The sequence below is a fragment of the Nomascus leucogenys genome, chromosome 10, assembly GCF_006542625.1.
Source record: "Nomascus leucogenys isolate Asia chromosome 10, Asia_NLE_v1, whole genome shotgun sequence".
Classification (NCBI taxonomy): Eukaryota; Metazoa; Chordata; class Mammalia; order Primates; family Hylobatidae; genus Nomascus; species Nomascus leucogenys.
The window spans coordinates 33,773,386-33,796,781 of NC_044390.1; the positions used below are offsets into that span (position 1 = coordinate 33,773,386).

General features: G+C 38.9%; 1 protein-coding gene across 3 annotated transcripts in view; it reads right to left on the reverse strand.

Moving 5' to 3' along the window:
* The window catches only part of LGR5 (leucine rich repeat containing G protein-coupled receptor 5), a 151,158-nt gene that overhangs the window by 81,696 nt on the left and 46,066 nt on the right, over positions 1-23,396 (reverse strand). For all 3 annotated transcript variants that reach the window (XM_003259544.3, XM_003259545.3, XM_003259546.3), the window contains exon 2: positions 541-612. In XM_003259544.3, the coding sequence (XP_003259592.2) occupies positions 541-612 (72 nt within the window). The remainder of the gene's footprint in view (positions 1-540; positions 613-23,396) is intronic.

The following is a 23,396-nucleotide window of genomic DNA, read 5'->3' on the forward strand; positions in this document are numbered from 1 at the left end:
AAATCTTCTGTGGATTTCACATTTTTCTACTGAAGCCTTGAGGGAAGCTAAATTTAAAAGTAGGGAAATAGTAATTAAAATTGATTAGGACAAGAAGTTTTGGTGCTATGCAATGTGGACTCAATTCTCCCTGTCACAAGCCGAACCAAGCAGCAGGTTTTGGTTTTGATTATAGCTTTACTTGCGATTTTAATAAACATGAACCAGTATTCAAACTTTTAATATCCTGCTGCTTAACTATTTCCAAAGAGCTATCCAGCTCTTTTAAACAGGCTTTGTTTTAAAATTTTAATTTGTTTGGCTCAGTCTTACCTTAGAAAGTTGTAGCCTTATGGTAAACTCTTTTATAAGTTGATTTCCAGAATCATAAGCAATTCTATTTTTGCCCCCTCCCAACTAAGTGTTTCCTCATGTTCCGAAATTGTTGGTGCTGACAGGTTTTCTGCCTTGTTTTATCTGGTTCCCACAGTAAGTATGAGAGACAAACACAAGAATGTGCCCAGTGTTGACTGGATGCATCAAGACTACAGTGATACTTACAACTCCTCCAGGAAGCGGAGACTGGGCAGGGGATTCGGGAGCAGCTGACTGATGTTGTTCATACTGAGGTCTCTGGAGGGGAAAACAGACAGTGTGTGAGGGGCGGCGAATGCCACCACAAGGAAATCCAGCTGTTCAATTCACACATTTCCAAACAATACAGTAAAATGAACTCATTCCTCTGCTTGACAAATGAATCGCTATCTACATCTTAAATATTAATTCCTTTTCTCCAACATTCCCCGCAACATCATGGGCTCTCTATCAAATTAGAAACCCTAGGAGGAACTTACATGGAATTCAAAATGATTTAGACCATTCATGGGCATGGTTGTAATTCTTTATGTTTAAAATTATGTGAGTAGGACAGCAAAGGAAACAGACATAACTCAACTCTAGACGTAACTCAACTTTGTGTCTTGCTTTAAATCGTGTGACAAAGAGAAATGTCTTCACCGTGCAACTCTAGAAGTCCTGTTTTTCTGGGACTTTAAGCACCTTGTAAAAACAAATGTTTTGATTCAAAGAAATTTAAAAAAAAAACAACAACAAAACAAGACAAAAAGCCTATTCCCTCCTTCTAACATGTTCCTTTTGCAGGTTCTCAGATTGCATTAAATAAGTGAAATGAACCATAAAACGAGGGTGTAAGGTGATCCTGCTCTGTAGCACACTTCCTGCTGGGCCTGCACAGTAGTTCCTGGCACAGGAAACAACAAGCCACTTTAAGCAGAACTCAATCAATTTTTGTTTTAAACGAAACTCCGTGTAATTACATTTTATTCTGTGTTTTTTTTTTCCCCCTATTTCTTTACTGTCTCTTACATAACCCCACAGCATCATGGGTATATGCCCTCTGGATCTCAGAGGCCAAAAGACTGACAGCTGGACAGATTCTAATCAAGACCAACTCAGATTTTATGTAGTCAGCTGAAGGTCACTTAAGAAATGACTTGTTGCACGAACCTGAAGATTCAGAACTTATGGCATTGGATTCTCAGACCAGGCCTCCATTAAAATTTATCTTGAGAAAAGATAATGAAGTTCTTTTCAACTTGAATTATTGATTTTATTAAAGTGGACACATCCATTGCACCTAACCAGCTGATTTCATTCACAATATAACTTGGTTCTTTTATCAAATATTGACTTTACATCAATGACGCTAAGAATTGAGGAATCATTCACTCTTTGCCTTTAAAAAGTCACAATAATGTGCAAAGAAGAGAAAATATTTTATTAATTGTTTCAGAGTATGGCACCACCCCCAAATTGCTGTTAATTTTATTATCTGTTAGTGAACAGTAAATAATGAAGCCAAGTAAATGTTACGTTCTTAAGCTAAGACTAGACAGTGCCATAAATATAGACTAAAATTTTTTTGCATTGTCCATATTTCAAAAATCTGGATTTTTCTGGCATTATCTAGATAAAAAAGTCAAGTAATTGATAAACAATTTCATTTTTTTTGCAAACATTCCTGTGAAATAGCACAGTCATTAAGTTCACTGAACAGCCATGTTTTAAACTGATCAATGCAGTTTCTGGATTCCTCACAGTGATTATAGAATCTCTGCAAAGACTTGATATTTCTCAGGAATATTCACTTTTTAAAATTTGATATCCTACTTATTTCCTAAAAGGATCAAGGTGGTTTGATTTTGGGGCATGTCTATTGGTAACACAGATCAAACCAGTCTCGACATCAAGACATGTGGTGTGGAGAGCATAGATTTTCTCTCATATTTTTCTGTGTGATGTGCAAATCACTTCAGAACAAACATTGATCTTGTTTATCTGCAGAAAGCTCTAAATAGAGCATAGTCATTTACATATTAAGGTGATCCATGAGCACTCCACAGTATTTTTAGTATTTGTTACCCTATTTCAAGTACCTGGAAGTGAGGCTTATGTAAGCATTCACTGTCTGGTTCCCACCTGAACACTTTTTATGGTGGAGGAGACTAGGGCAGCAGAGAAAGTGCCGGCAAGCCTGAGAAGAGCGTCTTGGGTGGGAACCTAGACTTTCCCATTCACTAGCTGCATAATCTTGAGAAAACTAACCTCATTATGCAGCCTTCCTTATTTTTAAACAAGGGTGTCTCTATGTTAATAGCTTGAAACCCTATGATTAGCCATTTCCAATCAGAAGGGAGTGACTTAATTCTTTTCTTAAAAAGGAAAGTACCTGGCTGGGCATGGCGGCTCACGCCTGTAATCCCAGCACTTTGGGAGGCTGAGGCAGGTGGGTCACCTGAGGTCAGGAGTTCGAGACCACCATGTCAACCTGGCTAACACAGTGAGACCCCATCTCTACTAAAAATACAAAAATTAGCCAGGCATGGTGGTGGGCACCTGTAATCCTAGCTACTTGGGAGGCTGAGGCAAGAGAATCGCTTGAACCCAGGAGGCAGAGGTTGCAGTGAGCTGAGGTTGTGCCATTGCACTCCAGCCTGGGCAGCAAGAGGGAAACTCCGTCTCAAAAAAAAAAAAAAAAAAAGGGAAAGTACCTATCTCTTTCAACAGGAATTAATAACTTTACTGTGCTACCTGACATATCATATTGTAATTCCTTTTAGATGATGACCTGGTACTAGAAAACCAATCCCTTGCCACCTGTTTTCTAATACAGGCTGTTTTCTTTTAAAAAGCCTCTAGTAGTTTTATAAACTTGTAGCAGAAAATAACTTTTAATAGCAATGATCTAAGACCAAATGAAATGGGCCTCTAAAATAAAATTCAAAATGGGCAAGGTAAAAATTACTTCGCCTGCATTTGCTTTTTTCCCTTCTGTGTGCACTTTTGCATTGATGTTAAAATGTAATTATGGTTCTCCAGCTCAGTGTATTCCAAACTATCCACGGTGAAAGATGAAATTTTTTAAATTTCTGATTTGCTGTGGACTCACACTATTATAAACTATAATAAAAATGGATTACTAAAAAGGTGAAATAAAAATACAAAGATATACAAAATACAAAGCTCAATATTTTATTATGTGATTTAACAGAAATAGTTAAATGACTACAAAAGTTTCCAGACTTTACTCTGAAATTCTTATCTTTTGTGGATCAATAAAAACAGCTGTGGCCTGGGGTGGGTCCTTGACTTCTCTTTGGTGAGCGATGCTCCTCTTGCCTTCATATCAAGAATGGTGAGGCTTAAATTACTTTTAGCCTGCTCATCTTTGACTTACCAATGATAGAATTAGAGAATGTTTGGCTGTTAGAGAGGACTGAAACTCACCAGGGTGAGAATGCTCATTATAGATGAGGAAAATGAGGCTCAGTGAGGTGAGGTGGCCTCTAAGTTTCAGTGCAATATTTAGGGGGAAAGCCCAGGCCCAGAACCTACGTCTAGGCCCTAGGGTTTTTTGTTTTGTTTTGCTTTCTTTATTTTTGTGTACCACCTTTCTAATTTACGCAAAATATCTTCATTCTGACCCTTAAATTATTTTTAAACCATTCCTTTTATTTTTCTATAGTATTTGGTCTTTTTGACCCCTGGTACACATATAACCTTAGCAGCAAATGAGGGGTCTTAAAATAATTTCCAAGCCTGTGCATTATTTACTCTTTAAGTAATTATTTTAAAATGCTCTGTTTTTTTAAACCACATCTTGCCCATGATTCAGTTTCCTAAAAATCAATGAAGCCACATAATGAATTTCTTGATGGTTTGTCAAGATGTAGAAATTAATTTTGAAGAACTGGTCACTATGTAAAAGGATTTTGTAAGAAATGGATGATTGATTTCCGTTGTGACAAGATAGTCAAATAAGTTAAACCATTCTGCCCTGTCTCTGATCCATCTCTTATCTGTGCCATATTACTGATCACGTCTAGAAATCTAGAATAGAGATTGCAAATTCCATGAGAGCAGTTGTTACATATAGGAACCACCCCAGGAGCTTTAAAAAATGTTGATGTCTGGACTGGCACAGTGGCTCACACCTGTAATCCCAGCACTCTGGGACGCTGAGGTGGGAGGATTGCTTAAGGCCAAGAGTTTGAGACCAGCCTGGGCAACACAGGGAGACCTTGTCTCTACAAAAAAACAAAAAATAAAAATAAATAAATAAATAAAAAATTAGCTAGATGTAGTGGTGTGTGCCTGTAGTCCCAGCTACTTAGAAGGCTGAGATGGGAGGATCACCTGAGCCTGGGAGGTTGAGGCTGCAGTGAGCCATGGTCACACCACTGTACTTCAGTCTGGGTGACAGAGTGAGCCTCTGTCTTAAAAAATGTTGATGTCTAAGTTTCATCCCCGGGAGTTTGGAGTTAACTGATCCAGTGTGGGTACTGGAGTTTTTAAAAGCTTTTCAGGTGACTCGAATGTTCAGCCAGGGCTGAAAACAACTGCCTGGAGTAACTCTAAATTTTTAGGCCAGTTATCTGACCTCTACAACTCCAAATTGAGGAAGCTTAAGATGATTAAAAGTACTGTTTCTTATGGGTTCCTATGGGTTCCATCCCAGCAGATAGTATCTTTTGCTTAAAAATGTTTTTGTTACTTGCAGCTCTATTTTTTTTTTTTTCATTTTACAGATGTTAACTGAGCATTAATGTGGTCAGGTTTTATTCTAGGAACACAGTGGAGAATATATCTGAGTCATCTTTAACTTTTCCCTTTCCCACCATCCCTACGTCCATAAGCCCCCTGGTGTTAATTGTATTACAGAGTTCGCTTCTGGATCTGGCCCCTCTTCTTTCTTCTTGGCTGCCTTTGGTTAGGCCCCTGTACTGCTGAAACCTGTTCTGCTCTCCATGTTTACTGTGTCTCCTCATTCTGGGTCATCTTCTACACCATGGCCAGAAAAGTCGCCCTGAGAATTCTGTCTGATCATCACTCTACACAGAGCCACTGCTACCCAAAAAGGAATGCAGCCCCTCAGGTAGATGAATTAAAAGAGGGCTCCCTCTCCTGAGGGGCTGAAGAATTAAAGAAAATACCCTCTTTCTCCTGGGGTAACAGCTACAGAGCAAGCAGGATGAATGGCTTGGCAAGCAGAGTTCAACCTAGAGTTTAGACCCCATGAAGGAGCCTCTGTGCAGGATACAACCTGTCCAACGGTAGCCACACAGGACAGCGCTATCTGAGAACTTCTGCTAGCTCCTGCCTCTGGGAGGATATGATGCCCAAATTCCTTAGGCTCTTAACAATCTGGTTTAATGTGGGTTTCCATCTTGATCTCATGCCCCTTTCCTCCATGCAATGTGTGATCTAGTTACATGGAAATTCTTACCGCTTCCCTTTGCATGTGTCTTTACACGTGTGGTTCTCTTCCCTGGAATGCATTATCCTCTCCATTTCCAAATTACCACTCCCCCATGTCTCTTCCAAGGCCATTCAAGATCTAGTTCAACAGACCCTTGACATTCTGACACAACCTCTTATCTTTCCATCTTCGTTGTTCTCTATTTCAACCTCCAGTCCTTTGATACTTCCTGTAACAAAGCTCATCTTAGCCCCAAAACCTAGGCTGTTGATCTCCTGGATCACCATGTCACCAACACTCTCAATTCCCTAGCCCCTGTCTTTTGTTTTACTTTCCTGGAAAAACCTCAGCTCTGGAAAAACACCATGATTCCTTTATCTTCTCTGTTATTATCCCAGGATACTGAGTGCTACCAGAAAATAAAAAAACCTCATAAATGTGCAGATCGGTGACTATAAATTCACGGTCTTTGTGTGTTTGTAACACCAGTGCCCAATTCTGTGCTTTGCTGTTGCTCAACTTACTCCCATGGGAACTGCTGCCAGCCTTTACCACTTGCCTTGAACCTCTTCATCAATGACTACCCCCATCATGCTCATGGGGCACCTGTCCTCTTACTGCATGGAAATAACTGGGATTCTTTGGACCACCAAGGATGTTCTCCTTTGTCCCCTGCTTACCATACCCATACCTTCCTCCTTATCAGCCTTCCTTATGGATCCCTTCCCCTTTAGCATACTACAGCACATTACTGTGTGCTACGGACTGAATGTTTGTGTTCCCCCAAACTCATATGCTAAACCCTGAATCCCTAAAGTGGTGATATTTGGAGATGGTGCCTTTGGGAGGTAATTAGGTCATGAAAGAGGAGCCCCCATGATGAGATTAGTGTCCTTATAAAAAGAGACACGAGAGGGCTCCGCTGTCTGCCACTTAAGGATACAATGTGTGTAAAGCAGAAATGCTAACCACTACACTATGGAACCATGTTAAGGATAAATGTGAAGTTGGTCAACTCAAAACTGAGGGAGCTGACCCCCAGAGGACACTGGATCTGCTGGTACATTGATCTTGGACTTCCCAGCCTCTAGAACTGTGAGATATATGTTTTTGTTGTTTAAGACACCCAGTTTATGCTAATTTGTTGTAGTAGCCTGGACAAATGGCTATACTGCCTCTAAGAGCATGAGGTATATAACTCTTCTGAAATAAAATGCTCTTGGGAGCAAACTCTCTTTGTGTTTTGCTCACCTTTCACAATGATTGTTTTTACTTGTAATTAAATTTCCCTTTTCAGTTGATCCTATTTGTTTTCTTTCCTAGGGATTCCTCAAAGATTCTCATTCATTGAAAGGTGCCCTTCTACCCCCATGCGCAAGTGCCACTAACTGCCGCTTCTCCTCCTCTTTTTCCTTCTGCTCCCCCCTTCTTTTCTCTTTCTTCTTATTCTTTTTCTAAAGTATGTTTCCTATCATTTCTATGGATTTGTTGTGAGGGAGATGACTAAAGTAGGTACTTTGTTCATCATCTTAAAATTCGCCATAGTTGAGATTTGGTATTTGAATCAGTGAACAAGGAAGTCCTTTCTTACAGTGTTACTATTTTAAAAAATTAAGGAAACAAAAAATCGATGCTCTTTCTTTAATCTCTGCCACAGTTAATGACAAATATTTGCATCTTTAGCAGCACAGTGCAATTCCTATTTCTTCTAAGTACAATCATTTTAAATTTGTCTTTGGAGATCCAGTAGCATTTAGCTCTCTGCCAGATACCTTTGATAACAATGGATCTAGGCTGGAGCCACTCCAGCACTTTTTAATCGATTACTTTTCAAATATACTTCTAGAGATAATATAGTTCTTGTGAATCTCAAAAGACAAGGTGCAGGCTTGAGTAGCATTTTATTATAGTATGAATAGTATTATTTCCAGGTACTTTAAAAATGTTATCATTTTTAACTCCAAAACACTGTATCCTTAAGAATATTTTTTATTGAAGTATAACATATACAGGAAAATGCATAAATTCTGTGTCTGGCCTGATAAATTTTTCTTCCTCCCTCCCTCCCTCCCTCCCTCCCTCTCTTCCTTCCTTCCTTCCTTCCTTCCTTCCTTCCTTCCTTCCTTCCTTCCTTCCTTCCTCTTTCTCTCTTTCTTTCTTTTCTTCTTTCAACTAAGGTTTCACTCTGTCACCCAGGCTGGAGTGCACTGGTATGATCATGGCTTACTGCAGCCTCAAACTCCAAGTCCCAAGTTATCTCCCCACCTCAGCCTCCTGGATAGCTGGAACCACAGGTTTGCACTACCGTACTTGGCTAATTAAATTTTTTCTTTTTTTTTTTTGTAGAGTTGAGGTCTCACTATGTTGCCCAGGCTGGTCTTGAACTCCTTGGCTCAGTTGATTCTCCCACCTTGGCCTTCCAAAGTGCTGGGATTACAGGCATGCCACTGCGCCTGGCCCCTGATGAATTTTCACAATGTGAACACACCTCATAAACTAGCACAAATCAAGAAATAGAATATTGACATCACCTCAGAACCCCCTCATGTTCCCTTCCATTCATTGCTCCGCACCAAAAGTAACCATTCTCCTGACATCTAACATTTTATATTAGTTTTGCTTCTTTTTAATCTTTCTGTAAATGAAATCATTTATAGACATTTTTGTGTCTAGCTTCTTCACTCATTATATTTGTTAGATTTATCCTTATGTTGTGCATAGCAATTGTTTATTCCTTCTTATTGCAATATAGTGTTTCATTTCATCATTACACCACAATTTATGTACCCACTCAACTGGTGATGGAGATTTGGATTGTTTTTAGTTTGTGACTATTATGAACAGTACTGCTATAAATATTCTTAAACACATTTATTGAACATTCATATCTGTACATATTTGTTAGGTACATATCTAGGAGTAGAATTACTGAGTATTGGTGTATGCATATGTCTGCTTTAATAGATAACTGCCAAATAGTTTTCTAAAGTGCTTATATCAACTTATACTCCTGCAAGTAGCCTATAAGAATACCAATGATTTCATATCCAGTAGTTTCCATTTGTTGTCACCAAAATTGTTATCATTTCTCTCTCTCTCTTTTTTTTTTTTTGTTGTTGTTGTTGAGATGGAGTCTTCCTCTTTGCCCAGACTGGAGTGCAGTGTGATCTCAGCTCACTGCAACCTCCACCTCCTGGGTTCAAGTGATTCTCCTGCCTCAGCCTCCTGAGTATCTGGTACTACAGGCATGTGCCACCACGTCCAGCTAATTTTTTGTATTTTTGGTAGAGACAGAGTTTCACCATGTTAGGCAGGATGGTCTCAATCTCCTGACCTCATGATCCGCCGGCCTCGGCCTCCCAAAGTGCTGGGATTACAGGCATGAGCCACCATGCCTAGCTTTTTTCTCTTTTTTATTTTAGTCATTTTGGCATGTACAGTGATATCACATTGTGGTTATAATTTGCGTTTTCCTCATGTCTCATAGAGCTGAGCATCTTTTTATATGACTTTGACCATCAGGATACCCTTTTTTTGCAAAGTGCCAGCAGAACATTTTATCTTATTTGATGACCTTTGAATTAGAAGTAAAACATACTTGCTGTAACAAGTGAAACTATACACTGATATGTAAGGAAAGGGCAAATAATCTTGCTTTTTCTAATATTACTCTCGTTTTCTAATATTACTTCTCCTGGGGTTTCAAAGGAATTCTTTTGAAAGAGTTAATAGTGTAATAGTTAAAAGTGTGTATTCTTTAGATATTTTGTCTTAGTTTGAGTCCTGGCCTTGATATTTCAGAGCTGAGTAACCTTGAGCAAGTTATTTAACATCTTTGTACCTCAGTTGCCTCATCTGCATCATCTGTGAGATAGAGATAATACTATCTACTTCATAAAATTGTTATGAGAAATGTTAAAGTAAAATTAAAATGGAGACCAGGCCTGAAAAATTTCTGAGCAAACAAAACCAGCTAGGGCTTAAAAGTAGCCTTCATCCAGCTTAAGTTGCAAATATAGGTGGAACCTGACTGGGGTCACACTGCAGATATAAGCTAAACTTAACTTGGGACATTTCTGGTAAATATTTATGTTGAACAGAAATTAAACTTAACTCTAGTCAATCATAAGCAGCCAACTAAGATATAATTATGTGACTAAGAACTTCCCAAAAAAGTACCCCCAAAAGGATAATTATGTAACTGTAAGTCAATCTGATTTCTTTGTTTTACTTTTGCATCTGCCCATAAATGCTTGCCTCTGATATTCTGCACTGGAATGCGAAACCTCTGTTGGTCTGGTGTTCCCCAACTCATGAATTACTTCTTACTCAAATAAACTCTAAAATTTTGCTGTGCTTTAGATTTTCTTTAAGTTTGGTGTCAGAAGTAGGATTCAAAGGAGACCCCCCCCACCGCCCCAAACCCTTGGGCCATGCCACTGGGTGTATCAAGGAACCAGGCAAAAGGTACCTGCTGAGTCCATGGAGCTCACTGCTTTCTCACTGCATCTGGAGGTCCTGGTTAAGTCCCTCTTAGATTTCAAGCTCCACAATTTGCGTCCTGAGCTCTCCAAGTTTATCTGAATCATTTTATTCCCTGTTGGATCCAGAGATCAAATTTGAGTGCTTGACATAAACTAGACTAGGTCCAGTCTAGTGCACTAGTTTCCAGAATAGATCTGGAATCCAGATTGGGATCTGGAGGTTAAACTGAGTATTCAATAGGAACTAGACTGAGTTTGTAGTTGGAAGCCTCATGTAGATAGAATTTTAAAAAGAGAGGATATAATGGGTTTGTCAATATCTAAGGAGTCTGGGACTCCTCTGCTGGGAACACCAACAAATTTTATATTTAGAAATTATAGACCCCAAACTTGTGTCATTCTAGAAAAATGGGTGTGCCTACAAGAAATAATTTGAAGTTGCAGTGGCCACAATGGCGAAGTTTTAATCTAGATAAAATTGTTCATTTATGGGGCATAATGGAAAAGAATGGATCCTAAATACCTCAGAAACAATGGCAGGCATTTTTTGATTGGTATACAGAGGCTTACAAAGAACTAGCTGATCCAAAATTGCCTCTCTAAAAGACTCTTTACTCAAGCCAGGTGCAGTGGTTCAGTGGTTCATGCTTGTAATCTCAACACTTTGGGAGGCCTCAGTGGGAAGATTGCTTTAGCCTAGGAGTTCAAGACAAGCCTGGGCAACATAGTGAGACCTAGTCTCTACAAAAAAAAAAAAAAATCAAGGCCGGGCGTGGTGGCTCACGCCTGTAATCCCAGCATTTTGGGAGGCCAAGGCAGGCGGATCACGAGGTCAGGAGATCAAGACCATCCTGGCTAACATGGTCAAACTCCGTCTCTACTAAAAAAAAAAATACAAAAAATTAGCCGGGAGTGGTGGCGGGCGCCTGTAGTCCCAGCTACTCAGGAGGCTGAGGCAGGAGAATGGCGTGAACCCGGGAGGCAGAGCTTGCAGTGAGCCGAGATTGTGCCACTGCACTCCAGCCTGGGCCACAGAGCAAGACTCCGTCTCAAAAAATAAAAAATAAAAAAATTAGCTGGGCATGGTGGCCCATGCCTGTGGTCCCAGCCACTCAATAGGTTGAGATGGGAGGATCACCTGAGCCTAGAAGGTCAACGCTTCAGTGAGCTGTGATGGCACCACTGCACTCCAGCTTAGGCGACAGAGCATGACCCTGTCTCAAAGAAAAAAAAAAAAAAAGCTTATTTACTAAAATCAAATAAGACAACTGAAAAGCTTAAGCAATAAATTGAGGGCAAAAGTAAGGAAATTATGTGGTAACTGATGTGACTTTGTTTCCTGCCTTTATTCTCCTCTACCTAATTATTCTAAATCCACAAACTCATTTGTGAAACCATCTCTTTCTCCTAAACCTACTAATCCTTTTGCTTAATTACATTTTTATCTGGAGAATAAAGAGAGAAAGGAAGTTAAGTAAATGCCTCATAAAGTTAGGCCCTCAGAATACCCAGGTTTGGCTCCTATAAATAATTTTACTCCTTGGTCAAAAACTGAACTCAGAGCCATAGCAAAATATTTTCCAAATTGCAAAGAAAATCCACAAAAATTTTCTGAGGAATTGAGAATCCTCATAGGAGCCTATGACCCTGTGTTTCCTGATTTATACCAGTTTATACACATAATATTAAGACCCAGAGATGTACACAAATGGATAAAAAGAGCAGGATGGGATAAGCCTGAGGAAAAGACTGCTGACTCTTCAATAGTTACTTCTAGGGATGGTAAAAAAAGATGCCAGAAAAATAGCCGAAAAACTGCTGGAAATGATCCCTATTTTCTTCCCACAAAAGATTGGTCCATTATTCAACCATGTGTACAAACAAAAAGAAATAAATTAGTTTCCGATTGCAAGGCTAGATTTGTTAAACATTCTGGTCTTAAAATACAGCAGGGAAAATTTCCTGCTGAAACTGAAATAGCTCTTACAGCCTTATTCATTCATGGGCTCTGACCAAATCTTGGTGACCTGATTAAAAAATGAAAGATTGAATGGGAAGTTACTGATACAGTTGAATTAGTCATCATGGTTGAACATTTTTAGAGAACTTTAGAACAAGAAAAAGGTGAAACGCTGAAAGAAAAAATATCAAAGGCTTCTATGTTTACAGCTGCAACAGCTACAGGGACAAAGTCTAAGAGGGCCTCTTCATGCATATCATAACTCAAAATCAAGAGGTCCTGAACAAAGAAACCCTGTACCTTAAGATGTCTGCCATCATTAGGAACAGTCAGGCCATTGGAAAAAAGATTGTCCACTCTAGTATCAGTCTCTAACTTCCTCTGTTAGAGAAAATTCCCAACGGTTTGACTCTCGAGACAATAATTAACATGAATGGGGTTCTGAGGGATTCTCTGGTAAGTTACTTCCTATAATACCCTTACGTTTATAAGGAAGCTCAGATCAAGATCAATGGGGAGTCATGTATACACAGTGTTGGTGGATACTGGAACCATCTTATCCACTTTAAACCCCACCCTAATAAACCAACACATCTCTTGGAGTGAGAAAATATTTCTGTGGTGGGGGTTTCAAATCAAGTTCAGAGAATTCCTATGTCTAAACCAGTTGAAATGCTGAACTAGTTTCAGAGAAGCATGCCTTATTACTATGTGACACCACTCCAGTAAAGATACTGGGATGAGATTTGCTTTCTAACCTGAGAAGACACATAAAACTCTCTTCAGAAGGAGAAATAACCCTAGAAGTCTCTGATCCTCCTGAACCTAAACTGCTTTGTTCTTACGAGTGGGAGTTGATAACGTTGAAAGCCAAACTTATAGCAACCCCAACCTTTCTGGGGTACCCCAATGTCTGTGGGCTTCCTCCTCAACTGACAGAAAAAATTATAAGTCCTGAACCTATAAATATTCAACTAGACCATTCTAAGCCATTGCCTAAATTTCCCCATTTACCCCTAAAGTTAGAGGCAATCCAAGGACTTTCCCCAATTGTAGAGGAGTTAATGAAACAAATATTTGTAATTACTTGTACTAGTCCCTATAATACTCCAATTCTATTATCTAAAAGAGCTAATGGATGAGGTTGGAGATTTGTTCAAGACTTAAGTGCAACAAATGCAATTATAATTCCAAAATTTCCTGTGGTTCCAAATCCTAGCACTTTGTTATCTAGTGTGCCTACAGCTGCGAAATGATTCACAGTGATAGATGTCTGCTCTGTCTTCTTTAGCATTCCACTTGATAAGAAGAGCCAATACCCGTTTGCCTTTATTTGGAAAAACCAGCAATACACCTGGACTGTAATGCCACGGGGGTCCACTGATGCCTCATGTTATTTTTTTCAGGCATTACACCAAGACCTGTCAATCTCACAATTTCCTAGAAATTCTACTACTATTTAATATGTAGATAATTTATGGTTATGTTCTTCTACCCAATAAAACTCTGTCATAGATTCAACTTCTTTCTTATAACCATTACCTTACAAGGGACATAAAGCCTCCATGGAAAAACTTTATTCTCTAAAGAAAAGGTCTATTACTTAAGACATGATTTGACTGGAAAGAGAATTTCCCTCTCATCTGAACAAAAAAAATGTCAATCTAAGGTTTCCCTAGACTCATGACTAAGAGATAATTAAAAGGATTCCTTGGACTTTGGGGATACTATAAAACTTGGGTCTTCAACTTTTTCTGTTGGCATCCCCCTTATATAAACTTACAAAAAATCTGTCTTAAAGTCTGTATTAGTTCATTTTCACACTGCTATGAAGAAATACCCAAGACTGGGTAATTTATAAAGAAAAAGAGGTTTAATGAACTCACAGTTCCATATGGCTGGGGAGGCCTCACAATCATAGCAGAAGGCAAAGGAGGAGAAAAGGCATGTCTTACATGGTGGCAGGCAAGAGAGCATGTGCAGGGGAACTGCCCTTTATAAAACTATCAGATCTCTTATTCACTATCATGAGAACAGCATTGGAAAAACCCACCCCCATCATTCAATTACCTCCCACCAGGTCCTTCTCATGACATGTGGGTTTTATGAGAGCTACAATTCAAGATGAGATTTGGGTGGGGACACAGCCAAACCATATCAAAGTCTTTGCTATGGGAAGGTAATCATGAACAAACTTCCCATCAAATAAAACTGGCGTTACAACAGCCTTTAGCTTTAAGGCTCCTGAATTATACAAAATGTTTTACATTGTTTGTTTACAAACATGATGGTCAGGCCTCGGGAGTCCTGGCTCAGGAACACAGGGAAAGAAAGCGACTGATTGCTTATTAGAGTCTCCAGTTAGATCTAGTGGTCAGAGCATATTCAAGTTGTCTGAAAATAGTGGCAGCCGCAGCTAAATTAGAAGAAACCTCATCTGACCTAGTGTTAGGAAATGAAACTTTACCTACGAGTTCAACATACAGTTAACGTTTATTAGATTCCAGTCAGACCCAAGCAGACTAACATCTTATGACATCTTTCTCCTGTAAACTCCAAATCTCCATCTCAAATATTGTAATCTCTGCTTAGCCCTGTCACTCTGCCTAATGATGGAGAAAACCATAAATGTGTGAGTGTGGTATCACAACTATTGACCCCTCACATTGATTTATGGGACATTCTATTAGACAGTCCTGAATTAATACTTTTTGTTAGGGGTCTTATGCCAAAAGATATACAAAGGAGATACGAAACAGAATATGCTGTAACCACTCAGTATGAACTAACAGAAAAGGGAACTCTTTCACAGTTTAAGTTAGCACAATCTGCAACATTATATTCTCTTACTAGGGCTTGTCATGTAGCCAAAACCAAATAAGTTACTATTTGATTTTTATGATTTTTTTTTTTTCTGAGGCTGGGTCTCAATCTGTTGCCCAGGCTGGAGGATAGTGGTGTGATCATGGCTCACCAAAGCCTCAATATCCTGAGCTCAAGTGATGCTCCCACCTCAGCCTAAGTAGCTGGGGACAACAGGCATGCACCACCATTGCTATAGTCCCAGCTACTTGGGAGGCTGTGGTGGGAGGATGACGACCATTCCATGACCTGTCTAATTTTCTTCTTCTTCTTCTTTTTTCTGTAGAGATGGGGTCTCACTATGTTGCCCAGGCTGGTCTCAAAGTCCTGGGCTCAAGGGATACTCCCACCTCAGTCTCCCAAAGTGCTGGGACTGCAGGCGTGAGCCACCATGCCTGGCCTAAGTTAACATTTATACAGACAATAGATACACTTTTGGTGTGGTCCATGATTTTGGAGTGTTATTGAAACAAAGAGTATTTCTCATTTCTAGTGGAAATCCCATCAAGAAGGGCCACAGGTAGATTAATTTCTTTTGGCTATTCTACTGCCCTGATGGGTTGCTATTATTAAAACTGAAGCTCATATTCATAAAACTAAACCTAAATGTTAACGGAAGGGATTAGCAGACCTTCATGCCAAGTTGACTACCACTGAAATTGTTAAAATATGCAATCTGTACGAACTCTATAAACTCAATTCAAATCAAATTACTTATGATCATTTGTTCAATAAACAATGCTGTGCACCTGAATTGGAACAACAAAAATGTTGTCTAAAAGGATGCAAATTTAATGCTAAATAAGGACTCACCAAGAGCTTGGATAGCTGCCCAGTCCTTCCTGAGGCCCTGAAAATGCCACTCTTAAAAGTCCTGTACGCCATTACTCGTCATTGTATGGATAAAATGGTTCAAATTGTTAAAAAGTACTGGTGGGATGGTTATTCTAAAACAACAAAAATGTTTTATAACCATTGTGTGGCTTGTCAAACCAGTAATCCCAGAAAGACCCTTAAAGATTCAAGTGGTATATTTCCATCACCTGCTGGGCCATTTAAACATCTACAAATGGATTTCATTCAATTGCCACCCTTAGTGGGATAACAATATATTATTGTGATAGTGTGTCTGTTTTTAGAATGGATTAAGGCTTTCCCTTGTAGAAAAGCTGATGTCACAACAGTAACAATAATTTTATTTAAAATCATTTTTCCTCTCTGGGCATCCCAGGACAGATTTCCAAAGATAGGGGAACTCACTTTACTGGACAGGTTATCAAACAATTGAACAAGATTTTACAAATCCAATGGCATTACCATTGCCCTTATCATCCTCAGTCCTTTCAAAATGTTACAAGGATGAATGGCATCTTGAAACTAAAATTACTTAAATTAATAAAGTTTATTGGATTAACTTGGCCAAAACTTTTACCACTGGCCTTAATGGCAATTAGATCAACCCCAATGGGAAATTACATATTGGCCCCTTATAAAATAATAACTAGGAGACCTGTGTCTTTGAAAATAGAGCCTCATGTATCTCCTGGACTTATTTGCTAATATAACTCAATACTTCAAAACATTGATGCGTTATGCCAAAGTATATTTTCACCAGGTGAAGAAAGCTTTCCATGACCCATCTGCTGATGATCAAACCTTCCATGACCTAGAACCTGGAAACTGGGTCTTTTGAAAATGACACCAGAGAAAAACTGCCCTTGAGCCTCATTGAAAGGGACCATACTATTTCTTCTTACTACTCACACTGCCGCAAAACTTCAGAGTCTTGAAACTTAGGTCATATCTCTCAACTAAAGAAAGCTCCCTTAGGCTTTTGGGCTTGTCAACCTACAGGCGACTTAAGTAGATGGCATCACACAGTACACAGCTTTCCCAAGATCACAAAACAAGACTTCATTTGACTCTTTTCCATTGGCTAAAGACTTGTTTTTGTTTTACATTTAACAAAAATGTTCAAACTTGTACTCTTACTTAGTTGAGGACTTTCACTCCTCTAAAGTCTACTGTTCAAAGTATAGCTCACTAACCAAAGCAATTGCTGCCTATATTCATCTGGATGAATAGGAAAAACCACAGTTAGTATTAAAACTTGCTCCCACACATACCTGGGTGAGCAATTCAGGAAACTGGCTTTCTAAAAAAGCTTGGTACCCTCCTCTTGGCAGTTCAGTTCCTATTTATAATAGACTAATTTGGCATTAGAAGAAGCTGTTAAAGAAAAAGGGATGGTGTATAACTACCGTTGATTTTATTACTGATAATTTATCCTTACCCCTAGAAAACCTTCATGGAATTGGGTTCAATCTAGGGAATATCCTAGACTCCCTCTGTAATCAAACTCTTTGGTTTGACACAGATTATGAAGACTAGACCCATATGTATAATAACACAGATACAACATGAAAACATGGCCATGATATCCTTGAACATATCATTAGAAAATTCAGCCAGGTGCAGTGACTAACACTTACAATCCCTCAGAGGCTAAGGTGGGAGGATCGCTTGAGGCCAGGAGTTAGAGATGAGCCTGGGCAACAAAGTGAGACCTCGTACAGAAATAATTTTAAAATGAGCTGGGTGTGGTGGCATGATCCAGCTACTTGGGAGGCTGATATGGGAGGATTGCTTGAGCCCAGGAGTTTGAGGCTGCAGCGAGCTATGAGTATGCCACTACACTTCAGCCTAAGTGACAGAGTGAGACCCTGTCTCTAAACAAAACAAAACAAACAAAAATCCCTGAAAGTAGTGTTCGGTGAAAACACTGAAGACAAATGAAATTCCTCATGGTTTCACTGTATAAAATTAATAGTTTTGTTTACTGAATAGAGCAATATTTGAGACATGTTTGAAAAGAAAGCCAATCATCCTTGGTTAGTGATGGTATGCATGGGTTTCTTTATCACATTTATAAAATTATTTTTGTTCCTACTCTAAACCATAACCATTCAACCTGGTAATCTACAAATGTAGATATGACAAAAAATAACCATGACATTTATATTACTCCCAACTGGTGAGTCATGGGATCCCCTTTGACTTTTTCTCTCAATGATGCTGGGTTGTTCGTCTTGTGTGACAACAAAATATATAAAGGTTTTCCACCTAAATGGTCTGGATACTGTGGTTTGGGCTATCTCTTACCCAAAATGACCAGATATGACTCTTTAAATGCTAGCGAAATCCTTAACTTAGGGTCATTTGTACTTGGAGTGACCCTCATAAAGGAGCCCTCTGTGGTCTTCCAAACCCGAGCATACAAAGGCGTTTTCAAATTTCATTCTATTGTAAGAACCCCTCTTTTTTTTTCTTAGCTAGAAGTCTCCGAATTGAAAAAATCACTTATTAGTATTTCAACAACTTTTTAAAGAAGTTTTAATGATACTTTATCTTCAAGGGGTACAATCTGAGATAAATAATTTGACCTCAGTGGCACTCCAAAATTAATGGGTTCTTGATATTTTTTGCTGCTCAACACACAGCACAACACAATTGTGCCCTACGTGGTAAAAAAAAAAAAAAGTTGTTTTTATGTTGACAAATCAGATATTGTTGCCCAAAATGCAAAGAATATTAACAAACAAATCCAGGTTCTACATCAGATAAGCACTGCCTCCTCCATTGATCTACTCAGTTGGTAAAATCATGGCTCCTGGAATTTTTGCTCAGAAGAATTTTTCTTTTTTTTTTTTTATTATACTTTAGGTTTTAGGGTACATGTGCACAATGTGCAGGTTTGTTACATATGTATCCATGTGCCATGTTGATTTCCTGCACCCATTAACTCGTCATTTAGCATTAGGTATATCTCCTAATGCTGTCCTTCCCCCCTCCCCCCACCCCACAACAGTCCCTGGAATGTGATGTCCCCTTCCTGTGTCCATGAGTTCTCATTGTTCAATTCCCACCTATGACTGAGAACATGCGGTGTTTGGTTTTTTGTCCTTGCGATAGTTTACTGAGAATGATGTTTTCCAGTTTCATCCATGTCCCTACAAAGGACACGAACTCATCATTTTTTATGGCTGCATAGTATTCCATGGTGTATATGTGCCACATTTTCTTAATCCAGTCTATCGTTGTTGGACATTTGGGTTGGTTCCAACTCTTTGCTATTGTGAATAGTGCCGCAATAAACATACGTGTGCATGTGTCTTTATAGCAGCATGATTTATAGTCCTTTGGGTATATAAAGTATACCCAAATGGGATGGCTGGGTCAAATGGTATTTCTAGTTCTAGATCCCTGAGGAATCGCCACACTGACTTCCACAATGGTTGAACTAGTTTACAGTCCCACCAACAGTGTAAAAGTGTTCCTATTTCTCCACATCCTCTCCAGCACCTGTTGTTTCCTGTTTTTTTAATGATGGCCATTCTAACTGGTGTGAGATGGTATCTCACTGTGGTTTTGATTTGCATTTCTCTGATGGCCAGTGATGATGAGCATTTCTTCATGTGTTTTTTGGCTGCATAAATGTCTTCTTTTGAGAAGTGTCTGTTCATGTCCTTTGCCCACCTTTTGATGGGGTTGTTTGTTATTTTCTTGTAAATTTGTTTGAGTTCATTGTAGATTCTGGATATTAGTCCTTTGTCAGATGAGTAGGTTGCAAAAATTTTCTCCCATTCTGTAGGTTGCCTGTTCACTCTGATGGTAGTTTCTTTTGCTGTGCAGAAGCTCTTTAGTTTAATTAGATCCCATTTGTCAATTTTGGCTTTTGTTGCCATTGCTTTTGGTGTTTTAGACATGAAGTCCTTGCCCATGCCATGTCCTGAATGGTATTGCCTAGGTTTTCTTGTAGGATTTTAATGGTTTTAGGTCTAACATTTAAGTCTTTAATCCATTTTGAATTAATTTTTGTATAAGGTGTAAGGAAGGGATCCAGTTTCAGCTTTCTACATATGGCTAGCCAGTTTTCCCAGCACCATTTATTAAATAGGGAATCCTTTCCCCATTGCTTGTTTTTGTCAGGTTTGTCAAAGATCAGATAGTTGTAGATATGCGGCATCATTTCTGAGGGCTCTGTTCTGTTCCATTGATCTATATCTCTGTTGTGGTACCAGTACCATGCTGTTTTGGTTACTGTAGCCTTGTAGTATAGTTTGAAGTCAGGTAGCGTGATGCCTCCAGCTTTGTTCTTTTGGCTTAGGATTGACTTGGCGATGCGGGCTCTTTTTTGGTTCCATATGAACTTTAAAGTAGTTTTTTCCAATTCTGTGAAGAAAGTCATTGGTAGCTTGATGGGGATGGCATTGAATCTATAAATTACTTTGGGCACTATGGCCATTTTCACGATATTGATTCTTCCAACCCATGAGCATGGAATGTTCTTCCATTTGTTTGTATCCACTCAGAGGAATTTTTCAACCTTTGATTTTTATTTTCTTCATAGTCATAATGTTGACTCCCCTGGTGCATTTTATCCTCTCACAGGTTTTTAATATTTTTTTTAACAGCCACTCACATGTCAAATGATTGCTGTGAGGCTCAGACAACTCGAGGACACTGACTATGTACTTCCTGATGGCAGCAATGTGACTCTAATGATGATAACATCTACCTGACTTTATATCCCAGTAACTGTGTCAACAGCGGTAACTGAGAGTAACAGTATGCTATTTGGTCACACTTTCAGCTTGTTGAGAGGATGACCAAAAAGGGGGAATTATTAAAGTAAAATTAATATAGAGATAAGGCCTGAAAAATTGTTGAACAAACAAAACCAGCTAAATCTTAAAAAAACAGCCTTAATCGGCCAGGTGTGCTGGCTCACGCCTGTAATCCCAGCACTTTGGGAGGCCAAGGTGGACGGATCACAAGGTCAGGAGTTCGAGACCAGCCTAGCCAACATAGTGAAACCCTGTCTCTACTAAAAATACAAAAAATTAGCTGAGTGTGGTGGCAATCACCTGTAATCCCACCTACTTGGGAGGCTGAGGCAGGAGAATCGCTTGAACCTAGGAGGCGGAGGTTGCAGTGAGCCAAGATCGCGCCACTGCACTCCAGCCTGGAGACAGAGTGAGACTTCTTCTCAAAAAAAAAAAAAAAAAAAAGATAATTGTGTAAGCCAATCGGATTTCTTTTTTGTTTTTGAGACAGGGTCTTGCTCTGTTGCCCAGGCTGGAGTGCAGTGGCACAATCATGCTTCACAGCTGGGCTTGAGCAAGCCTTCTGCCTCAGCCTCTCCAGTAGCTGGGAGTACTGGTGAATGCCACCACACCTGGCTAATTTTTATTGTATTTTATTTTATTTTTTGCAGAGATGGGGTCTCAATATGTTGCCCAGTCTAGTCTTGAACTTGTAACCTCAAGCGATCCTCCTGCCTCAGCCTCCCAAAGTCCTGGGATTACAGGCATGAGCCACTGTACCCAGCCCCAGATTTCTTTATTTTATTTCCTCATTTTTTTAAATTAAATGCTTGCTTCTGATGTTCTGACATTGGAACACTAAATTTCTGTTGGTCTGGTATTCCTCAATTCATAAATTACTTCTTACACAAATAAACTCTTTAAAATTTTATTGTGCTTCAGATTTTTCTTTAACAGAAATAATTGAGCTAATATATGTAAAGTACTTAAAACAGTACCTGGCACATTATAAACACTACATATTTGCTAGTATTATCATTATAATAACATAGACTTTCCCTCTCTCTTTTTTACCTGAACTATTTACTGTCTGGCATAGAATCCCTTAATGTTTTTACAAATTACAACTCTTGCCTATACAGATATATCAGGAGTATGGTAATGCTAGCATATTGATGTTTATAGTTATCTTGAAAAATTGTTTTTAAATTATAAGATAATTCTAAAAAGTGTTTAGAGCTAGCTGGCTTAGGTTCTACTGGTCCCTTATTAAATGGTTATATTAATACTGTGTTAACTTTTTAGTGGGAACTTCAAAAAGAGAGACTTAAAACCAAAGCTCGTTTGAAAATTTTTACATTATCATTCTAATCTCCATAGATAGAAATAGTTAATGTGACTGGGCATTCCTCTGCCCTATTTCTATTATGTCAACAACAAAATGATAGATGTAGATGTAGTTATTTGTGGAGAGGTCACTTTCCTAGGAACCATGTGTACTCAGCTCACATCCCAAAATAGAGAAGGAAGCAAGCAGTCAACACAACAAAACCAAAGCAAAACATACACAGAAAACAACAATAATGACAGCAAACCATCCAGAATCAAAAGCCTGTAACCTCAGGCACAAAGGTTTATGCACTTTCCTCAGAGGAAAAGACCCCACTCAGAGGGAAGTATTCCTTATTTAAGCACTCTTGGTGTTTGTTTGTTTTGGTTTTAAATCCATAGCAGTGAATTACCAGTAGGAGGTGGACTCAACAAGTCTGGCAATAATGTGGGAAAACAGATTTAAAAGCTAAAATAATAATAGTGATATCAACCATATAGCTGTTTGATCGTTTAGCACAACAGTTCTACATATCTCAAAAGCTCTCAAGGGCAACCAGTTTTTTTCCCCCAAGATAGCGTAGTGCTTTATAAACTTTAAAGGACTGTACCATTATTAAAATCATCAGAAAAGCTTAAGCATCCAGGAATACCCTAAGGTTCTATTTCTCCTGCCTCTGTTTTTTCTCTCTACACATTTTTCTTGGGAGATCTTATTTAGCCATGTGAAATCAATAAGCATAAGAAATTATGAACAATTTCTAGCCTTGAACTTTCATCTGAGCTACAGATTCTTATCTGTTACTGAAGGAACTTCTTCAGGTGGTTAACTGACCAGTTACCTAACACATCTCAAATTAAACTCATTATTTTCTCTTTTTTCTCCAAACCAGCTTTTCCCTTTCTGTTTTCTCATTTTGATTAATACATCTCCATTCTCTCTATTGATCAAGCCAGAAACCTCTGGTTTACATCATTCTATCATTCATCTCCACTCTCATCTAAATGGCCATCAGTCCTATTGATTGTATCTCTGAAATGTTTCCACAGTAGTTATAACTGATGTTATTTATGCTAAGCACTTCACACACTCGTACACACACACACACACACACACAAACACACACGCAACCTAATTAATCTACAGACAACAGTCCATTTTACAGGTAAAGAAACAGAGGCATGTAGAACTTAAGTAGCTTTCCCAAGGTGACACGATAGTAAGCAGCAGAGTCAGAGTCTGAACCCAGTTTGTGTGACTCCAAGGCTTGTGAGGCCAGCCCCTTTGCTCCTATGCTGCACATTGAAATCCATGGTCTAATTTCCACTTTTTTGCTGCCATAGTTTAAAGTTCAGGTTCTTATCTTTGTGTGATCATTTTCACTCTTAAGAAGTAC